Source organism: Meriones unguiculatus, chromosome 2, assembly GCF_030254825.1.
Source record: "Meriones unguiculatus strain TT.TT164.6M chromosome 2, Bangor_MerUng_6.1, whole genome shotgun sequence".
NCBI lineage: Eukaryota > Metazoa > Chordata > Mammalia > Rodentia > Muridae > Meriones > Meriones unguiculatus.
This window is the reverse complement of record NC_083350.1, coordinates 191090143-191110404: the sequence shown is the minus strand read 5'-3', so window position 1 is coordinate 191110404 and position 20262 is coordinate 191090143. Positions and strand designations below refer to the sequence as shown.

At 49.6% G+C, this 20262-nt stretch overlaps 1 protein-coding gene across 1 annotated transcript; it reads right to left on the bottom strand.

The window, feature by feature from the left end:
- Window positions 1–5816: 5816 nt before the first annotated feature.
- Nes (nestin) lies at window positions 5817–14818 on the bottom strand. Its single transcript, XM_021661855.2, has 4 exons — window positions 13917–14818; window positions 12805–12929; window positions 10838–10911; window positions 5817–10609 (listed from the first exon to the last, which is right to left on the bottom strand). The coding sequence occupies exons 1-4, from the start codon at window positions 14700–14702 to the stop codon at window positions 6243–6245; spliced, it is 5352 nt and encodes a 1783-aa protein (XP_021517530.1). The 5' UTR covers window positions 14703–14818; the 3' UTR covers window positions 5817–6242.
- Window positions 14819–20262: the final 5444 nt, after the last annotated feature.

The window sequence follows — 20262 nt, the reverse complement described above, 5'->3', positions numbered from 1 at the left end:
TTGAGGATCATGTGGACGCACACCTTGTGCCCATTAACCCACCAGCCGACATGGAAAAAAACCAAATGACAAGGAGACAGACACAGAACACGGAGTCCCAGATGGAGGCTCTCCTGGTCCTTCTTACCTAAGAAGGCACTTCACCATCACCTTCCTTCCTCCAGGCCTGGGCTCACCTGCCTGCCCACACCGGCTCAAGCCCTGATGCTCAAGCCCCTACCTGTTGCTCAGGGTGGGTCTCTCTTTTCCAATAACTGAATGGCCAGAGACTGGAAACTGGGTTTTAAGGCTCTACTGAGAAGAGTGGATCCTGCTTTATTCTGTATCAGCTTTCGGCTGCTCATTCAATGTATTTTGGGAGTTGTCAAGGCATTTAGCTGGAACTGTGAGTGGATAAAGACCCAGGATGATGGAACCTGAAAAGGAGCAGGCTAGAGAGGAGGCAATGTCTGACCTTTGGGTTCAGAACTCACTGAGGCAAAGTCTAGATAGTATGCTGGCTTTGTGGCACCCTGGGCTTCCAAGCACTCTGTCCAAAGTTTTCATCAAGTCTCCCACCATTCTCTCCTCTGTGGGTGAGGAGAGCTCCAGAAGTAGATGGAGCACTAGAACCAGAATCCTCCACCACCTGCTGAGCCTCTCTGGCAGGGCAGCAAACAGGAAGCCTCCTTCTGGCTTGGTTGTGCTTCCTGGGGAAGATGGGGGGGAAAGGGGGGATGTCCTTGATGACCTGACCAGAAGGTAGCTCTCCAGTTCCTCAGAAGAGGTCACATATGGAACACCAGCATACCTCTTTGGAGAGATGGAACAGAGCCCCACCTCTGGTCACCACTGCCAGCTGCCATGCTGTCAGGACCCTGACTGTGTGCCCAGCTCTCAGCCTTGTCCCAACAGGGTGTCTTGTCCCCCCACCCACCCAGGACTGGGAAGTATTGGAAAAGAGAGACCCACCCTGGGGACAGATAGGGGCTAGAGCATTGCCCAGGGGTGTGGAAGCCTGCCTCTGGGTACCCTGACACATTCCACCTCCCAGTTCTTCAGCATACCCTTGCCTCCCACTGCACTGCCCCAACCTCACTGGGGGCCTTTGTCCCAGCCCTGAGGCCCTGTCTATGGGCCTGACTCCTGAATGGGGAAAGAAAGGGTCCTATTGTTCTAGTGTCCACAGTGACTTAGCAGTTCCCAAAGACTTCTAAAAATGCACCGCCTGTCAGAGATCTTTTTCAGGCTCTGTAGTCAGATCCTGACCCAGAGCTCCTGCTCGGGTTCCCCCTCTGTCAGGGCCTGATGCAACTGGTTTTCCCTTACCCAGATGGAGGGCCTTCCTGAGAGCTGGCTTCTATTTGGCTTGCTGCAAAATAGCTAGCTTCCTCCTAGGCAGAAGAACTGAAAAAGTTCAGGGACACAGCAGGAGGAAAGGCTGGGAAAGAGGAAAAGGTAGAACATTTGGACGCTCTCCCACTAAACCAATAGCTCAGGCAATAGGCTAAGTGGGTAGACACTGAGACTCTGGCTACCCAGATGGCCTGGTACTTAAGTGGATTGTTAACAGAGAGAAGGCTGCTGACCACTGAAGACTGGAATTAAATATTACTCATATTGAATACCCAACATAAAGCAGCCCAAAGTTCTCTAGCCCATGTTCTGCTGACCCCAAGTGGCATCTGGAGACACTACATCATGGACAAGATGCATCACTCTGTACCTCAGTTTCTCTCATTAGAGTCAGCTGAAGTTCCCTCTAAGGAACAATCAGAGAAATCCTGGAGAGACAGCAATTCTGGAAGGCTAGGGAGGAGGAGAAAGAGCTAAGAGGCAGGGGAGTTGAAGGGATCCCTGAGTGCTGAGGGAGATTTATTAGTGGGAATATAGAGCCCTAGAGAATCCAGGAGTCTCTTAGGGAGGCACCCCTACTGGGGCCCAGGGGCAGTGGATTGTGAGCAGCTGAGCCCACAGCTGCAGGGAAGGGGGTTCCTCGACAGAGGCCTCCTGGCACCTGCCTCAGTTTATTTATGGAGCCACAGCTGAGTAATAAGGGTGGGGAGGAAGGATGGAGCTGGGGAAGGGAGTTTATGACTGAAGGAGGAGACTCTGAGAGAGAAGAGGGTACCAGAACCTGGGGTTTAGACACCTGAGCCCCATCCTTTGAGGACAAGATATGCAGAATGGCAGTTAGATTACAAGAGGGGCATTGGAATTGGAGCCCCTGGACACCTGGCCTGGAAAGGGCTGAGACTAGTGGCAGGTCTATCACCCCTGACATGCTGGCAGATGCTAGTTGTGTGGGTGTTGAGTTAGAAGGTGGGATGAGGGGGTTCAGGGTGAAGGAAGCAGGGAAGCTAGAAGAGAAAACACCATTTCCATTGTCTGTCAATGCAGACTGCTAGGGGCCTCACCCGACTTCTGCTTTCCGCCTGAACCATTGTCCATGGTTCTAAGGCAGCTTCATGCTCTAGTGTGGTTCTAAGGTGATCTTGTGGGCTCAGGGACAGATGCTGGCAGACTTTTTTCACTACCTGAACCAGAGAGAAAAATGATCTTCTCTCTCCTCCCAGGAGGGCTCAACTCTAACTTCCAACCATCCTGCTGTTGTGCCCATCCTAGAACTCAGCCCTCCCCTGAGAAGTGGAATGGCATACAGTAGGAACTTGGGGCCTGTCTCTAAGCCATCTTTGGTTTTCTGGGCTGAATGGGCTCCTCCTCTACAAGGAGTACAGACAGCACATTCCAGACAAAATGAAATCACATTCCTTTGTCCCCCACCAGAGAGGATAGCATGGCTGACAGCAGCTGCAACAGTACAGGTCAAGTGGCAGCAGCTGGTGTGCCAGGGTGAGGCCGGGGTGTGGGCTGTGGGCAGCAGAAGAATGAGAGGGGAGTTTTCTTTCAGACAATTAATAAATCCTGTTTCTTTGACCTAGAGGCTGAGCACTGTGGGGTTGAGGGTGATGTCATTCGTGTCAGAACTGTTTAGAGTCTCAAAGAAGGATTCCATTCACCCAGTATCTTACAGGTGGAAAGCCCAGGCTCTGGGGTATTGAAGGACCCAAGATGATCTGAGAGTTCCACCCAGGATGGGTGCCCATAGCAGGAAGGCAGAGGGACTGCTTTAAGAGGCCACACTCCAAGCAGGAGGGCCTTTGAATGTAGTACAAAGCCTAGACTTTGATTTCCTTTGAGACTTTGGCAGCTACAGGCACACCATCAGGCTGGGCTAGAGGGAGCCTCTGCCCCTGACCTCACCATTGGAGGCGCCTCAGCCTACTCAGCCTTATAAGGAAGTGCCCCAAACAAACTGAGGAAGCCACCTCCGCTGCCCCCCCCCCCCAGCCCCAGCCTGTCTCTGGCTAGCTCAGAGGCTATATTTACCAGAGGAGGTTCCAGAATAACCTTCCACTGTCTCATGCTGTGTGTATGTTGGGGAATGTTTCCTCTCTATCCCCTCCTCATTTCTGTGGGGACTCCACCCTCAGAAGTGTGTCTGGTTGTCACTCATTCACTCTTTACTCAAGGGAGACTTCCAGGCACCAACCAGTTCCTTGCTTCCTTTTTCTTTTTTTAATTTTTTTATATTAATTACAGTTTATTCACTTTGTATCTGGGCTGTAGCCCCCTCCCTCACTCCCTCCCAATCCCACCTTCCCTCCCTCATCTCCTCCCATTCCCCTCTCCAAGTCCACTAATAGGGAAGGTCCTCTTCCCCTTCCGTCTTCCCCTTCTCATCAAGACCGGCTGCATTGTCCTCCCTGTAGCCTGAGAAGGCTGCTCCCCCTTTGGTGGGGAGGGGGGGGTCAAAGAGCCTGCTACTTAGTTCATGTCAGAGACAGTCAGTCCTTGCTTCCTTGAAATGCTGTAATGCCAGAGCCTTCTGAGAGGACTTGCCGGTTTTTTTGTTTGTTTGTTTGTTTGTTTGTTTTTATTTGTTTTTTGTCTCCTCTTGAGCTACTTTGTCAGCCTTCTGGGAGTTCCCAGGTCTCTGTGGGCCTCTCCTCTATCCTGTTCTCTACTGAGATTCCAGCTCTTGTGCATAAACCCTTCAGAAGCTCCATCTCTCAAAGAAGTCCATGCCTCCTGCCAGGGTTTCCTGCAATCTCCCTAAGGCCTGCTTCCCTCCCACCACTCTGCCTGCTTTCTGTCTTCCATTGCCCCAGATCTCTTCTGTCCTAGGTACTTCTGTTTCACACACACACCAAGAAATGCCTCCCCAACAGTGGCCACTCAGAGCAGCCTGCCCTGCTCTGCACCCCTACACAGCATGCATCTGTGTCCAGAGACAATTTCAATTTGACAGCCTTTGCTCAGGAGCAGTTAAAGCCTCCTGTGCAAAGAGCAGTGTTATAAGTTGTCAGCATTCCCAGAGCCTGCACTGTGTGGATGGCCAGCAAAATGACAACCACACTGATGATCACAACGAGGGGTGACCCTGTCACTGTCCAGCTCTTGCTTCTCTGTTTGGACATAGGGTCATTTCCATACATACCATACCTCCTGTTTATACCCTTAGGGAAGTCCTCACTTCTAACTCACATCCAACTTACTTCTAACTTACATCCTGCACTGTAGGGCTGTTAGCGTCAGTGGCCACCTGGGTTAACTATAGAGGACCTGGGTTAACTTGTGAGAATGAAGGATGGGGATCCACTACAGTGCAGAGCTCTGTTAGCTCTGTTCTTGGTGTTCACCCAAGCAGTGGTAACCAAGGGCCTAAAGAGAGGAAGCACAGGATGTCTTGTCCCATTAAAGGGGCAGACTTTGCCTCCCTGATGCCAACGTGCTGGTCTCTGCCTGTGAGCTGACAAACAACACAGGAGGGACTTGTTATTAGTGTACAGGAAGAAGAGAGCGGAGGCTTGGGCTGCCAGGAGGGTGGAGAAGGAGAACCCCAAGGGCAAGGGTGTGGATGAAATGGGCTCCAGAACCAGAACACAGATATGAAGGGTGTGCACATAGGAGCCCACAGTGCCAGTTGGCTAGGACATCCCTTGTCTACCCTCTTTGGGAACTCTCAATCCTAAAAAGAGAAGGAACCTGCTCTTGGCTTGTGATGGCCTCCATGTGTGGGCCCGCTAATACCTTCCCCACAGAGGTATCAAACAAGCATCTGGGAATTGGTCCTCTTCCATGCAGAGATTACCTAAGAGGTGCTCTCTATTTGGGTACCCCAACTTTGAGGTCTGTGGGCACCTAAATCTAGGAACCTCTGGCATCTGCATGCCCTGTACAGGTGTTGGGAGAGAAGCCTTCAGGCAGGACCTAGCACTCCTGACACTGCACACAACAAGCTCTCACCTGGCAGCTCCCTCACATTCCACTGGCTCTGCTATCCTTTCTTCCCTGTCTCCTGCTTCAGCATGTATGGAAAGTGCCATGGCAGACCTCAGTTACTGACTGAACAGGCTTTCCCTGGCCTCTCCCCTGTTCTCCCAGCCCCAGGAGACCACCCAAAGCATAGGGCAGTCCAGCTTCCCCATGTGTGTGGCTGAGTTTAAAGTTCAGAGAAAGTAACTGGTGACCTGAGACTGCACAGGTGAGGCCTCTCTCCTCCCTCCCCCTACTCCAACCCAGTCTGTCATCAGAGGCGAGACAACTGTTTGGGTTTGGTAACCAGGGGGCTAATTATGCTGGAGACACTAAAGCCTTACTTAGGACATTCATGGGGGAGGACCCTGTAATCAGTGCTGTGGGCACAGATGACAACCTGGCCTCTCCAAGAGGCAGCCCCTCCAGGCCTGGCTTCTGCTTCCTCTCCCAGTCCCTCCACTCCAGTGCTTCTCAACCAGGGGGATCCCCTGAAGGCTAGAAGAAAGCAGCCAGACTTTGTAAGTGGGAATACAACTTTATTCAAGCAAGAAAGAGCAAAACAAGATCTCAGCAGGCTGAAATGAGACAAGGGGTTGGTCATATTTGCTGCCCTCAGCTCCTCTGGGCATAGGCTGGGCCAGACCTTGTGGGGATGGCACTATTATAGACAGAGCTGTCGAGCCAGAAAAGCCTCATGGGAAAAGCTCTAGGCCCAGGCCTCTTCCAGCATGTGAGCCATAGAAGAAAGGGGATCTAGAACTACAGGGGTTCAGCTGACAAAAATAAACCCTTCAGGATGGTACAAGTAGGATCTCATCTTGCTCATCCAGCCATACCTCTCCAGGACAGACACCACAGGTCAAGTTATCAAAGCTAAGAGTGAGGGCCCAGAGCAGAGAAGAACATCCCACATTAAGTCCTCAGTGTCAGAGAAGCATTCCCTAGTCTTCCCCTGAGGACCAGGAATCTCCATCAGCTCCACTCAGAGGAAACTCCAGGGACTGGCTTGGGCCTAGGTGCACAGGAGACCCTACCAAAGGGGCCTTTAGGCTACCTACCTCCAATTCCTGTAAAGGGAGTCCTTGATCCTGCTCCCCACACAGAAGCCCCTGTTCCTCACACTGCTCTAGTCCATTCTCCATCCTCCCATTCACATGCTCTGACTCCAGGTTGGGGCCCTGGCCACTGGCATCAAAATTATCTCCTGCCCCTGGGACCATGCCAGTCATCTCTTGGGGGGCACCCCAATGGTCGGGCACTTTATCCTCCCCCTCCAAGGAAATAGACTCAGACCCTTCTGACCCAGAAGACTCAGCACTGTTTTGAGACACAGTCTCGAGGGCAGACTGAGGGATGTTAGCTGCAGCACCTCTCAAGCCATCATGCCAGGGACCACTGACATCCACAGATTCATGTCCCAGGTCCCTTCTTTGGGTGATATCCTGGACCTTGAAGCTGCCACCAGAGGTCCCTGGCCCCCACCACTGAGTCCCTGACTCTGCTCCTTCCTCATGCTCTTCTTCCTCTCCCTCCTCCCCACTCTCTTCCTCATCAGCAAATCCATCAGACTCCTCACCCTGATCCCAGCATGTAGGATCCAGTACTGGGGGCACCTGGCCCAGATCATCTGCCACCTCCTTGGAAACCCCTGGAAGAAGAGAGGCCTCAGCTGCCAGGTCCTCAAATTCCTCAGATGACAGCTCAGAGTCATGGCCTTGTTCCTCCTCTGGTGGGTTGCTGAGGCCCTGAGTAATCAGGACAGCAGGACTCCAGCCTTCCTTCCTGGCCTCCCCTTGAGGGGAGAGCCTCTGCTCTCCAGCCAGGTCCCACTTTGGGGAGGCAGGGGACCTCAGGTAGAGACCCAGGGGAGTAGAGTCAGGGAGAGTTTCCCCTAGCTCATCAGCCTCACTTTCTTCTCTATTCTCCTCCCAGTCCCGGAGGCCCTCAGGGATCTCCCCAAGACCAAACTCCTGATCATCGTCTGCCCTTTCCAGTGCTTCACACCCACCTTCTAGCTGCCACCCAGTCTCCTGGGTCCCCTCAGCGTGGGGATGCTGCTCATAGTCATCTTTCAGGACCTGGATGGGCGAACAGGGTTCCATAAGCTTGGGACCAGGGGTTATCAGTGCTGCCTGTGTGCCCTCATCTTCCTCTGTCTCTGGGGACCTGGGCTGAGGGACATCAGTGCCCTCATGGTCTGAGGTCTTCACTGAGGCCTCCTCTACTCTCCAGCCCACCGCAGGCTCTGCCTCTTTGCAGCCCTTGTGTTCCAGAGCAGCACTGTTAGTCTTGGGCAATTTGAGGATCTCTGATTCCAGAGCACCTGCCTCCTTTGGTTCTTTTCCAGGTCTTTCCAAGCCCTGAGCTATCTTTGCCTTCACACTTTCCTCCCCCAGGGATAGGTCACTGGCAAGATGCCTTGGGTCCTCCAGCTCTACCACTTCCTGCTCCAGTCCTGGTCCAGCTCCGGTAGCAGCAGCCTGGCCTCCAGCAGCCTCTAACCCCAGAGTCACTTTTCTGGAGTCTTGTTCACCTGCTTGGGCTATATCCTCATCTTGCTCTGCCACCTCCAGCATTCCCTGAGTAGCTAGGACTTCTAGGGTCCCCATCTGCTCTGGTTGTCCCTCCAGGGCCTCAGCATTGCTCTTTCTGCTACCATCCTCAGCAGGAACCCTCTGCTCCTCCATCTCAGAGCTCCCCAGACTAGAGGCCTCCCTCACAATGTCTTGCTGCAGCTTCCTTTCCTCTGCAGCTTCTTCCTTATCATCTTGCCCACTCAGACATAGCTCTGCCTCATCCTCACTTTCTATTCCTGTTTTACCTAGAGGTGGGTCCTGACCCACTGCTCCATTCTCCACCACCACATCCTCCCACCTTTGTTGTTGGTGTTGATTTCCAGACCCAGACAGTTGCCCCACCTCTCCCAGAGACCTCAGTGATTCTTGGTGCTTTTCCATCTCTAGGCATTCTTCCCCTTCCAGGTGCTGCTGTCTCTCCTCTATCCCTTCTGGAGACTCCACAGTCTCTGGGTCCCACTTGCCCAGAGATCTCATTTTTTTATTCTCCCTTTCAAGGGGTCTCAGTGTCTCTTGGTTCTCATCCACATACCCCAGTAATTCTTGAATTTCATTTTCTAGAGGTTTCATTGTCTCTCTAGTCACTTCTGTAGACCACAATGGCTCTTGATCTTCTATAGAGTTCATTATTTCCAAATCCTCTTGTACATTCTTCAATGGTTCTGTGTTCTCTGTTTTTGAAGACTTCACTGGCTCCATACTTCTTTCTTTCAGTGACACAAGTGACTCTTGAATCTCTTTTTCAAGAGATCCAACTATTTCCTTGTCATTCCCAAGATGCTTCAATAACTCTGAATCCACTTTTTCCAGTGGTTTGGCTGCCATCTGGTCAACCTCCTCAGCCCTTGGTGTCTGATGAGTCTCTTGTTCAAGTCTCTGTATCTCTTGGTCCTGTCCTGACTCTGGATTTTGTTTTCCCAGAGTCTCCTGGTTCTCATCTTCAGTAGACTTCACTGAGTCCTGACTCTTTTTTTCTAGCAGGTTCTCAATCATCTGGTCCTTTTTTTCTACAGAACTTAGTGGTTCATGGTTCTCTCTTTCCAAAGATCTCTCAGTCATCTGTTCTTCCTCTTCTAGAGACCTTTGGAACTCCTGGTTTTCTTTTTCTAGATGTTTCACAATCCTCTGGTCCTCCTCTTCTAGAGACCTCAGTGAATCCTGGGTCTCAAGTTCCAGTTGTGCAACAGTCTCCTGGTTTCTATCTTCAATGGACCCCAGGGACTCATGAGTCTCTTTTGCTAACAGGTTCTCAATTACCTGGTCGTCTTCTAGAAATTTCAGTGGCTCCACACTCTCTTTTTCTAGAGACCCAAGGGAGTCCTGACTCACTTTTTCTAGAGGTTTCACAATTTTCTGCTCCTCCTTTTCTATTTCTAGAGATCTCAGTAGCCTCTGGTTCATGTTCTCTGGTGGTATAATGGTCTCCTGGTTTTCATCAAGAGACCTCAGAGATTCCCGATTCTCCTTTTCTAGAGGTTTCACAATCCTCTGGTCCTCCTCTTCTAGAGACCTCAGGAACTTCTGATCCTCTTTTTCTACCAGTCTCTCAATCATCTGGTCTTTTGCTTCTTCATATCTTAATGGCTCTAGATTCTCTTTCTCCAGAGGTTTAAATGCCTCCTGGTCCTCCTCTTCTAGAGACCTCAGGGACTCCTGGTCCTCTGGTTTTATAGCTCTCTCAAACACCGGGTCCTCTTCTTCTGGACCCCCCAGTGGATGCTGGTTATCCTTTTTAAAGGCTGTCAACAACTCTAAGTCCCCCTCTTCTAAAGACTTCACTACTTCTTGATTTTCCTTTCCTACAAATGAAACTGTCTCCAGTTTACCTTCAGGAGACATTAATTCTTGATCCCTGATTCTTGCAACTTCTTTTTCTAAAGGCTTAGATAGTTCAGAAACCCCATTTTCTAGAGTTTTCTCTGCCTCTACATCCTTTTCTTCTAGAGACTTCAGTAGTGTTTGTTTTTCTTTTTCTGGGCTTTTTAGTGTTTCCAGGTTCTTTTCTACAGACCTCAGAGACCTGCAATTCTCCTTCCCTTGTGTCTCATGGCTCTGGGTTTTCAGACACATCAATGGCTTCTCTCCTACAGCCTCCATTGTTTCCTTTTGCAAAGGACCCTGAGAATCCTGGATTTCTTCAGTGTCTAGACCACCTTCTTGTGTTTCCTGTGCTAAGCTGTTTTCTGCTTTTGCCTCTATGGCTGCTTCTTTCTCTCCTAGCTCCCAGATTTGCCCTTCATTTTCCTGGAACATGCTAGATACTCTAGACTCACTGAATTCTCCATCTTTATCCTCTAAAATAGGGTGGTGAGGGTTGAGGGATGGGGCCAAGGAGGCTGGATCCTCAGGGAAGTGGCCTGGCTGTTTGCCCCCAGGCTCCTCTAGTTCTGAGGGGCCTTCAGTAGAAATAGGCACTGTGGCTTCAGCACAGAGAGGCTCTGGAGCCTGTTGGCTCCCACCCTGTGTCTGGAGCAGAGAAAGAGGACCATCCTGGGCTCTGATCTCTGCATTTGTAGAAGGACAAGGAGCCTCAGACATGAGTGGGATGGGAGTGCTGGCCAAGGTTGGGGTTTGGGCCTGAAGGAATTCCTGGGTCTTCAGAAAGGCTGTCACAGGAGTCTCAAGGGTATCAGGCAAGGGGGAAGGGAGGGATGTTGGGCTGAGGACAGGGAGCACAGATCCTAGGTGCTGGTTCTCTGGTGTCCCAAGGAAATGCAGCTTCAGCTTGGGGTCTGGAAAAGCAGAGCAGGAAACATTGTAAGTATGCCCTGACCTCACCAGAGAGCAGCCCTCACACTGGCCATACTACACCAGCCATTTTGTCTGACTCCCTGCTGGCTAGACTGGGAACACTGGTGTGGTGGGGACCAGGGAGTGAAGACTTAGATTGGTGCTTCTTAGGAAACATCTTCCAAGAGAAAAGGGTAGAGCTTCCAGGAGCAGCTGGCCCTACTTCTTACCCTGAAAGCCAAGGAAAGCCTGGGAACTTCGGCCAGGTGTCTGCAACCGGGAGTTCTCAGCCTCCAGCAGAGTCCTAGAGGGGAGAGGAAAAAAATGGGATTAGCCCCAACTGAGGCTGCAAGTCCTGACACTGCAGGCTCACTCTTTACTATGACTATTGTCTTACGAAAGCCACACAGTCATATGCCTACAAACATCATATACTTGGTAACAGCCAGAGCTGAGACACAGGGGGACCTCACATGCAGATTCCCACAGTCAGACACAGAGCCAAAAGAACACTTCTTAGATCAGACGCCTCAGATCAATCTGAGACGCCTCCCCACCCAAGGCCAAGGCCGATGACCTCACCCTCCGGGAGGGAGGCTGATTATCATGCTAATTTTGCCTTTTGTCCACACTACCCTCTGAAGGGCCTGAGAAGGGAGGGGCTCCTCGGGGGAAGTGGGAATTCTCAGGCTGTTCCCACGGGATGGCTCCCTCCTCTGCCCCCAGAGCTGACGACAAACAAAAGCAGATGAATTCAGCTCCCCTCTCCAAATCCTTTTCAAACCTCAGACCCCAGAGGGTTACATTCCTCAGCACTGCGTGGACCTTTCCCCCAAGAGGCTTGACTGAGGGTAAGGCCCTCATTTTAGGATTGCAAACCCTTCAGGACAGAGGTCTTTCGATTCATGCTCCTGCCTCAGGGGCCTATGGAGCTCATTGGAGGAGACAAGAAAAATTAATTCAAAGGGGATTCTGAACTAGTCTCTAGTTTTTGCTCATGACCTCTGAACACATTTGGTGCTCACATTTGCAGCTTTTCTTCTGTCCTCCCGCAGCCTTTGCCTCGTCCTTCTTAGACTGGCTCCCAGACTGGCTTTCCTTCTCTGGGCCCTACCTCCCACTCCTCCCCTACACCTAGCTCATGCCAGTGTATTCTGGAGAAGAGGGACATCCTATCCTGACCCCATACTCTGGAGTGATATCCTCTGCCCCCGGCATCGGCCTTTTCTCACAAGAGACACATGCAGAGGCTATACAACCAGAACGGTTCCACTAGGTCTTTCTGAAATAACCAGAAAAAGGGCAGGGAGCTGGGCAGAGCCAGTGACACTGGAGCTTGAAAGGAAATAGAAGGCTAGGAACTCAGATCAGCTTTTACCCTAGACACAGCTGAGGCCCAGGTCAGGTCCACATGATCAGGCACACCTGCAAACTCTCTTTCCTGAGACTGCCCAGGTGTACCCAGGATGTTTGCACAGAAACTGGAGGTTGCCTGTCTTTGAGAGAAGTCAGCTGCAGGTGCCTGTAACCTCTGATCCCTCCCTGAAGACTGAGTTGTCTCTTTAGGAGGCTCAGGTGGAAGTCTAGGTATGAAAGTGACAGCTGAGGTGGCCCAGTAAGATGGCTTAGTGGATAACAGTCCCAGCTGCCAAGCTGGATATAGACAAATACAGAAAGAAAGAAAGAAAGAAAGAAAGAAAGAAAGAAAGAAAGAAAGAAAGAAAGAAAGAAAGAAAGAAAGAAAGAAATGTAAAAGAAAAAGTTTAAGTGAATCTGAGGGCTGAGCAGATGGTCAGAGGTTAAGAGTGCTTGCTGCTCTTTTTTTTTTTTAACTTTGAAAATCCTAGTTTTATTTATTTTGAAAAAAACAGCAACTTTTTTTTTCTAGTTTGCTGTTCTGTGGCTGTGATAAAAACATTCTGACAAAAGGCAACTTGAAAGGGAAAGGAATTGTTTCAGCTTACTCTTCCAGGTCATGATCCATCCCTGAGGGATGCTTGCTGCTCTTAACCACCTGTAAGGGACCCAATGCCCTCTTCCCGCCTCTTAGGGTACCTATACACATGAAGCACATACACAAATACACATAAATAAAATAAATATTTTTACAGAGCCATAGTTGAGAGTCACAGAAAGTACATAGCCAAGTTCCTGAGCCCTTCACCCAAGGAGTCAGCCTATGTGTACAGCTATGTACCTGTATGTAGCCACCTCCATACTAAGGGACATCTTGAGGTGTGTCAGCTGCTGCCCACCTTCCAGGACCTGAGCAATCTGGCTCTGTAGGTTCTGCTTCTCCTGTTCCAGTGCTTCCACAGTCAGCTGCAAAACAAGCCATAAGTGTGAGTGGAAAGGGCCTCCCCTCTGGGTCCTGACCCTTTCTGCTCACTTCTTTGTAGGGCAGACTACTCTCCTTGCACCTATGTCCTCCCTGCCCAGAGCACTGGACTGGATCTCCCAGAGCAGCACAGGGATCACTCCAGGCCTCTCCTAGACCAGGCTGCTCTTGAGGGTGCTGATTAAATGGTAGCACATGTTGAGAATCCGATTCCCACAGGAGGGAATGGGGTAAAGGAGAGGAAATGAGTTACAGAGAGGAAGAGGGGATAAAGTGGAAACAGAAGGAAAAGTAATTTTCCTTTATTTATTTCCATCAATTTATCGAATCAGCTTGGAAGGACTTGGAAGGAAAGCAGTTGGGCCATCACTGTCCCCAGCTCAATATAGCAGGCTAGGTTCCTCCACTTCCCACGTGTTGTTCTGGAATCTTTCTTCTCCAAGAGGAGTGGGGAGGTGGCCATGTGCAGGCCAGGCAAGAGGCTGTTTTCTCAGCTGTTGGTTACATCTGTGCAATATGAGCGGGAGAGTGCCCCCAGGCCTCTGGAATGTGCTCCAGGGAGCTGAGAAGCCATGATACAGAAGTTCAGTCGTGGCTCATCCCTCCTTCTTTCATCATGGTTGCTAGGGCCCTTCTGACACTGAGGTAGCATGTGCTGGGCATCTTCTGATTGATAATAACATAGGGAAGGGCGCAGGGAACCAGCCTGAAAGAAACTTGCCATTCCAAGAATGAAGAGTTGCTACAGTGGGTCTCAGCCTGCAGGCCTTCTAAGTGGACTGTGCGACGAGGTCTCAGAATTCCATCCTACCCTGCCTGAACAGGAAAGTCTAGGGCCTGTACTTGCTCTGGGCAGGGGCTCCTGAATACAGCTGCTCCTGCCCTTACCCCCACTCCCTTTCCTGAAGGCCTCTTAGCATCCCAAGCACTTCCTAGAGCCTGGTCTTAACCGAGTTGGTGACCTTTCTCACCTGGAACTTTTCAGTGGTCTGCAGCCGGTCCTGCCAGCGGCCCTCCAACCTCTGTTCCAGGGCATCTCTGCGCCCCTGAAGACTGTCGCGTTCAGCCTGCAGCTGCTGCAGCTCTAGGCGCCCCTCCCGAGCTCCCCTCACTGCTCGGTCCAGCCGCTCACGGGCTTGGCCCAGCGAGCTCTCCATGTGGGCCACGCGTTCCTGGTAGTCGCGCACCGCACCGCGCCACGCTTCGCCTAGCCGCCAGGCCAGCTCCTCCACTTCGGGGGCCCGTGCAGGGGGTCCGCGGGGCGGCGCGGGGGACCGGCGCGGCGCACAGACTGCCTGAGCATTCAGGTGTGAGCGCTCTTCCTCGTGCGCGGCTCGCAGAGCCTCTAACTCGCGCTCCAGCTCTGCCGCCTGGGTGCTCAGCCAGCCCCGCGCACTCTCCTCCGCCTCGAGCGCGCGCCGGTTGCGGGCGAGCTCCTCGCAGGTCCGCTCGCGAGCCAGCCGCACCTGCTGGCACCGGCCCGCCACGCCCTCCAGTTCTTCGGCAAGGTTGTCTCGCTGCACCTCGACCGCGTGCTTCTCCCGCCAGCGCTCTTCGACGAGGACCCGCAGGGCTGCTAGCTCGTCGTCGGCTCGAGCCCGCCAGGAGGTGTCCCCGGACTGCGCCCGGAGTCCCCCAAGCTCCGCACTGAGCAACTGGTTCTGCTCCTCTAGCGTCTTGACCCGGGTTAGGTAGGCCTCCAGGCGTCGATTGAGTTCCCACATCTGGAAAGATTCCTCTCCGACGCAACCTTCCATGTCGCTGGTCTGGCCCCCGAGGGCGAGCACTGTAGAAGGGAGTGGCCCAGGGAGCTTTTAGCCGGGAGAAAAAAGGAGGCGACAATGACCTAACCTAGCGGAAGCAGAGGACTCCAGCTGAGAGCTGGAGCGAGGGTATTCATACACCCGCCAGCCCGGCGGAAAAGGGGCGGCACCCAGAACTTAACCCTTTAGGGTTCAGCGCAACAAGCAGCCTGGATCACGTCTTCATCTTGGCGTAGAAGAGGAGAACCAAAGTGCTGCCTGGCCCTGGGGGATCAAGTCCGATGCTGGTGATTTTTGAGGGAAGCTTGAGAAACAGTCAAACGCCCCTGAACACCCTAAGATGCACAGAAATGGGCCTACGAACCTCCTTTCTCTACACACCCTTACTCAAATCCTCAGTTTCTCATCTATAAAATGGCTCAGTGTTGAAAAGCTCATGAACTGTTGAAAAAAACGGACAATGCAGTGTTTTGTGTGAAACAGTAAATACGCAACCCCAAGGGGGGCAGCGTTGCAGAGACGCCGCCTGACACAGGAAGAACCCACTAGTACTGGGAGAAGCCTCCCAATGCTCCGGAGGCTGAGGTAGAATTGTAGATCCTATTGCCTTAGTCTCCCCAGCTGATATTAACAGACTCAATGCCCAGTTCATACCCGCACAGGCACCCCGTTGCCCTCCCCTCCCCGAATTAGGAAGAGAGTGACAAGGGATGTCAAAGGCTCAAGAAACTTTCCTCCTTTGTTATTCTTACAACTTTTTTGTCATTTACTCAGGGGAGCCACCTGGTGGCTAACGATGACATCTAGAGAAGAAAGGAATAAAGCTGTGAAATGACAAGGGACCCTTGGGCCCAATCCGCAATTGGTGGGCCTGTTTGAGAAGGATTTAGGAGGTGTGACCTTGTTAGAGGAGGTGTGTCACTGGAGTGAGCTTTGAGAGAGACTAAGGTAGCTCCCTCTGCCTTGTGCTTGTGGATTGAGATGTGAGCCCTCAACTACTGCTTCAGTGCCATACCGGCCTGCCTGCGGCCGTGTTTCCTGCCGTGATGTTCAGGATCCACACAGTGAGAAGAGAACTGACTCCCACAAGTTACCCTTCACATGGTACACTGTGGCACACATGCACCTGTACACACACACACACACACACACACACACACACACATAAATGTAAATTTTAAATACAGCTGTTTGAGTTGTTGACTGGAGTTCATCAAAATTCATTCAATGAGGCCAATTTAGTGGCACACCCCTTTAATGCCAGCTCTCAGGAGACAGAAGCAGGTAGATTTCTGACTTTGAGGTAAGCCTGTTCTACATAGCCAGCAAGTTCCAGGACAACCAGAATTACATAGTAAAACCCTGTCTCAAAAGGTTTAAAAAAAAATCATTCAGTGAACTTTGGCTTGAGATTAGCACATTTCCAATAATTTCTGAAATGGCCCTAACCATACTTCTGCTAGGGGCATAACCATCCATTCAAGTTGGCTTTCTTAGCATTGACAGTTGCAAAATCAGAGGGGCTGGAGAGACGCCCAGCAGTCGTCTACTGAGAGACTCCCTGCTCTTCCAGAGAACCCAAGTACAGTTCCCAGCACCCACCCAGGTGTGTCAAAGGCTTCTGACCCCTGCACAAATCCATCCACACACAAATGTGGACACTCATGCCCAGACATATACATATTAAAAAATAATAATGAACTATGTTTAAAAATAAAGTATGGATCAACTCTGAAAACACTGAAGATGTTCCACCATGGTCCTGAAGTATCAAATGTTCACCCAAGACTTAACTTTTTATTATTATTATTTATTATTATTATTATTATTTGTTACTTTCCAAAATAAGGTTTCTCTGTGTAGCCTTGGCTATCCTGGACTAGATTTGTAGACTAGGTTGACCTCAAACTCACAGAGATCTGCCTGCCTCTGCCTCCCTGAGTGCTGGGATTAAAGGGGTGTACCACCACACTCAGCTAAGACTTAATTCTTTACATAAAAATAAATTTAAAAATCCTTACCATTAGCAGAAAAATCTGCTTTCATCTTTAATAAATGGAAAAATCATCTGTATACCAAAGATTTGCTTTAACATAAATGTTTCTGTGATTATCAGCATTTGGTTTGTATGCCTGTTACACACCTACTTCTCTGGGTCATGTAAAATTTTCCTCAGGCACAAAGAGGTCTCAGGAGAAAGAACATTAAGAGGTCCCACTCTGCCCTTGTCAACAGAGGTCTTTGCACACCTGCCATGTTCTAAAGAGACTGCAAGTATTCAGATTTGGCCCTCATGCTACTGTGCCTTGTACGGGGCTGTGGCTCTGACTTTTCCTCTTCTAGCTCAACAGCCTTAAACAAGTTACAACCTGCCTCAAAGGGAGCCTGTGGGCCTGTTTGGTAAGGAGGGTCACCATGGCCTCATAGTTTTGTTTGTTTTTTTCCTCAGAGTCAGATAATACGTGGTATGGGAAGATCTTGTCCCAGAACAAGGGGACCTACGCAGGCCAGGGGCCCTCCTCTCTGCCTCTGCAGGCTCCATTGGTTACAGGATTGGAGTGGAATGGATGGAGCCCAGGGCACCATGAATACTAGGCAAGTCCCCTATCTTTGAGCTGTATTCTCTTGGCTTTGAGGAATCTGTGAGGGCTTAAAATGCAGTGTAGTTATTGTTATTTATTATTATTATTTTCCCTGAGCCACAGCATACGGACCCACATGCCACTAAGTGGGTAAGTACAAAGCAGATCAGCAGCCATTGAAGGAGAGACAGAGATAACAGAGACAAATAGAGATAGAGAGAGGCAGAGATACAGAAAGAGAACCAAAGACAGTAAGGTGGAGAGAGACAGAGACACAAAGACAGGAACAGAGAAAGGCAGCAATAGAGACAAAGAGAGACAGCAAGATGGAAAAACAGTGACAGAGATCCCTAAGCAAGCCAAGGGCTCTGTGGGCAACCTCGAAAGGAGCCTGCCCTTGTTCCTGACTATTGAAAGTAGGCATGGTAGAGTGCTGGGGCCTGAACCTAGTGCTTCATGCATGCTAGACAAGCACTCAACCATGCTCAGTGTTCTTATTTTAGCCTTGAATAAAGCAGAAATCATGTTTATCAGATCTACATATAATGAAAAAAATTGAGAGATCTTGACAGAATAGGAGGGAAATGAGCTAGGCCTGGTACTACATCCTTAATCCCAGTATACAGGGAGTTCAGTTAGGAGGTCAAAAGGTCAGAAACAAGGCTGAGAGATGGCTCAGCAGTTAAGAGCACTGTCTGCTCTTTCAGAGGATCCAGGTTCAGTTCCCAGCACCCAGTTCCAGAGGATCTAATCCTTTTCTGACGTTCAAGAGGACTAGGCATGCACACATACACAGGCAAACACTTATATACATAAAATAAATAAACCAGTCCAGCATTTGGGAGGAAGAAGCAGGACAATATCTGAGTTCAAGGCCAGTCTGGTCTATGGAGTGGGTTCTAGGATAGCCAGGGCTACACAGAGAAATCCTGTCTCCAAAAACCATAACTAACTAGATAAATAAACCAAAATCACAACAAAATCTTAGCCAGTCATGGTGTCCCAAGCTTTTAATCCCAGCACTTAGGAGACAGAGGCAGGCAGTTCTCTGTGAATTTGAGACCAGGCTGGTCTACATAGTTCCAGGATAGCCAGGGCTATTTAAAGAGACCCTATCTCAAAATGATTAAATAAAACCTCACCCTCTAGACTCTATGTCCTTATGGGGGCTGATGCTCAGAGGTTAAGAGCACTGGCTACTCTTCCAGAGGATTCGGGTTCAAGTCCCAGTGACCAGTTGGTGGCTCACAACTGGCAGTAACTCTAGTTTCAGAAGATCCAATGTCCTCTTCTGGTGTCCCCACTGCATGCTTGTGGCACACAGGTATCTACACAGGCAAAACACCCATGTACACTTAAAAAAAAAAAAAAAAAGAAAGAAAGAAAAGAAAAGAAAAAAACTACACAAAAACAATTAATTAGAAAAAAAAAAAAAGAGTTCAAGGATACCTGGGTACCTAGTGACACAGTGAGTTCAGAGCTAACCCCAGCCACTAGGGAGACAAGAAAATAAATAGTAATAGATTGTATTTAAATTTTGTTGTTGTTGTTGTTTTGGTTTTTTGAGACAGGGTTTCTCTGTGTAAAGCCTTTGCTGTCCTGGACTCATTTTGCAGACCAGGCTGGCCTCAAACTCACAGAGATTTGCCTCCCGAAGTGCTGGGATTATAGGCATGCACCACCACACCCGGCTAGGTATTTAAACTTTATGTTTTTATTACATTTTATTTTGTGAATTGCATGCAGGTATGTGTTGGATGTTTGCTATGCAAAGATTGTTCTTGTATTATTCAAATGTTGATTTCTATACCTACAGAGTTGAGTACAGGCCAGACTTCAGTATTGTAATTTTTATGAAGTATCTTCTGCCTCAGTATTTTGTAAACATTATTCTCCATCACCTCTGGTTGGTTAAATAAAAAGCTTAACAGCCTATAATAAAGGCAGGAGAGAATAGGCAGGACTTCTAGTAGAGACAGCGACTCTGGTAAAGAAGCAGATGTGGGAGAATTTACCTACCAGACATGGAGGAAGTTGTACATATGAAACTGAGGAGAGGTAAAGGAGCCATGTGGCTGAACACAGATTAATACAAATGTGTTAACATAGGTTATAAGAGCTAATTGGGAACAAAAATAAGCTAAGATGTAAGCTAATAAACATAAGCCTCTATGTCATTATTCAGAGCTGGCACAGGCATAGAAAGTCCTTATGGTTTTATATGTACACATGTGTTACAGTGTACATGTGAAAGTCAGAGGACAGTTTGCAGGATTGGCACTCCTCTCACTATGTGAGTTCCAGGGCTTGGCAGCAGGTGCCTGTACTCACTGAGCCACCACTGTTTTCCATGGTGGTATTTAATAGGGACAAAGGTAAAATTTTGCTTTAGTTTTAAAAGTCAATAGCAAAAGAAAGTAAAGAGGAGAAGAAAGATGAGCAGCTCTAGTGAAGAGCTGAAGTTGTAGGAGACCGCAGCCTGCTCTAATCTTACAATAGTAGATGGCTTTCTGAAAGTGAGAAAAGAGGGCTGGAGAGATGGCTCAGAGGTTAATAACACTGCCTGTTCTTCCACAGGTCCTGAGTTTAATTCCCAGCAACCACATGGCTCATAAAAGTAGAAAAAGAATATAAATTATGTAAGATACCCTCCCAACAACAAGCCTCCCTCCACTTGTTGTGGACATAGTGAGCAAGGTTCTGGATGGTTTGATTTTATCCCAGATAGAGATGAACAGGAGGGAACTTGGAATAATATTTAATGACTGTGACTTGTGTATGTCTCAGGGCTGTGGCTAACCTCCTGCAAGTATCAGACTACTGTTATGCCTGGTTGTGTTTTATGTTTGTTTTGTTTTGTTTCATTTTGTTGTTGTTAAACGGACACAGGATAAGGGTCATCTAGGAAAAAGGAGCACCAGTTGAGGAATTGCCTCCATTGGTTTGGTTGGTAGGTAAGTCTGTAGTGCCAA

Coding starts and splice junctions, on each gene's coding strand:
- Nes (XM_021661855.2), bottom strand. CDS start 14,702: ATGGAAGGTTGCGTCGGAGAGGAATCTTTCCAGATGTGGGAACTCAAT. Junction 10,912..12,804: donor ATGGAGGTGGCTACATACAG/GTACATAGCTGT, acceptor TCTCCCCTCTAG/GACTCTGCTGGAGGCTGAGA. Junction 10,610..10,837: donor GGCTTTCCTTGGCTTTCAGG/GTAAGAAGTAGG, acceptor CTGCTTTTCCAG/ACCCCAAGCTGAAGCTGCAT.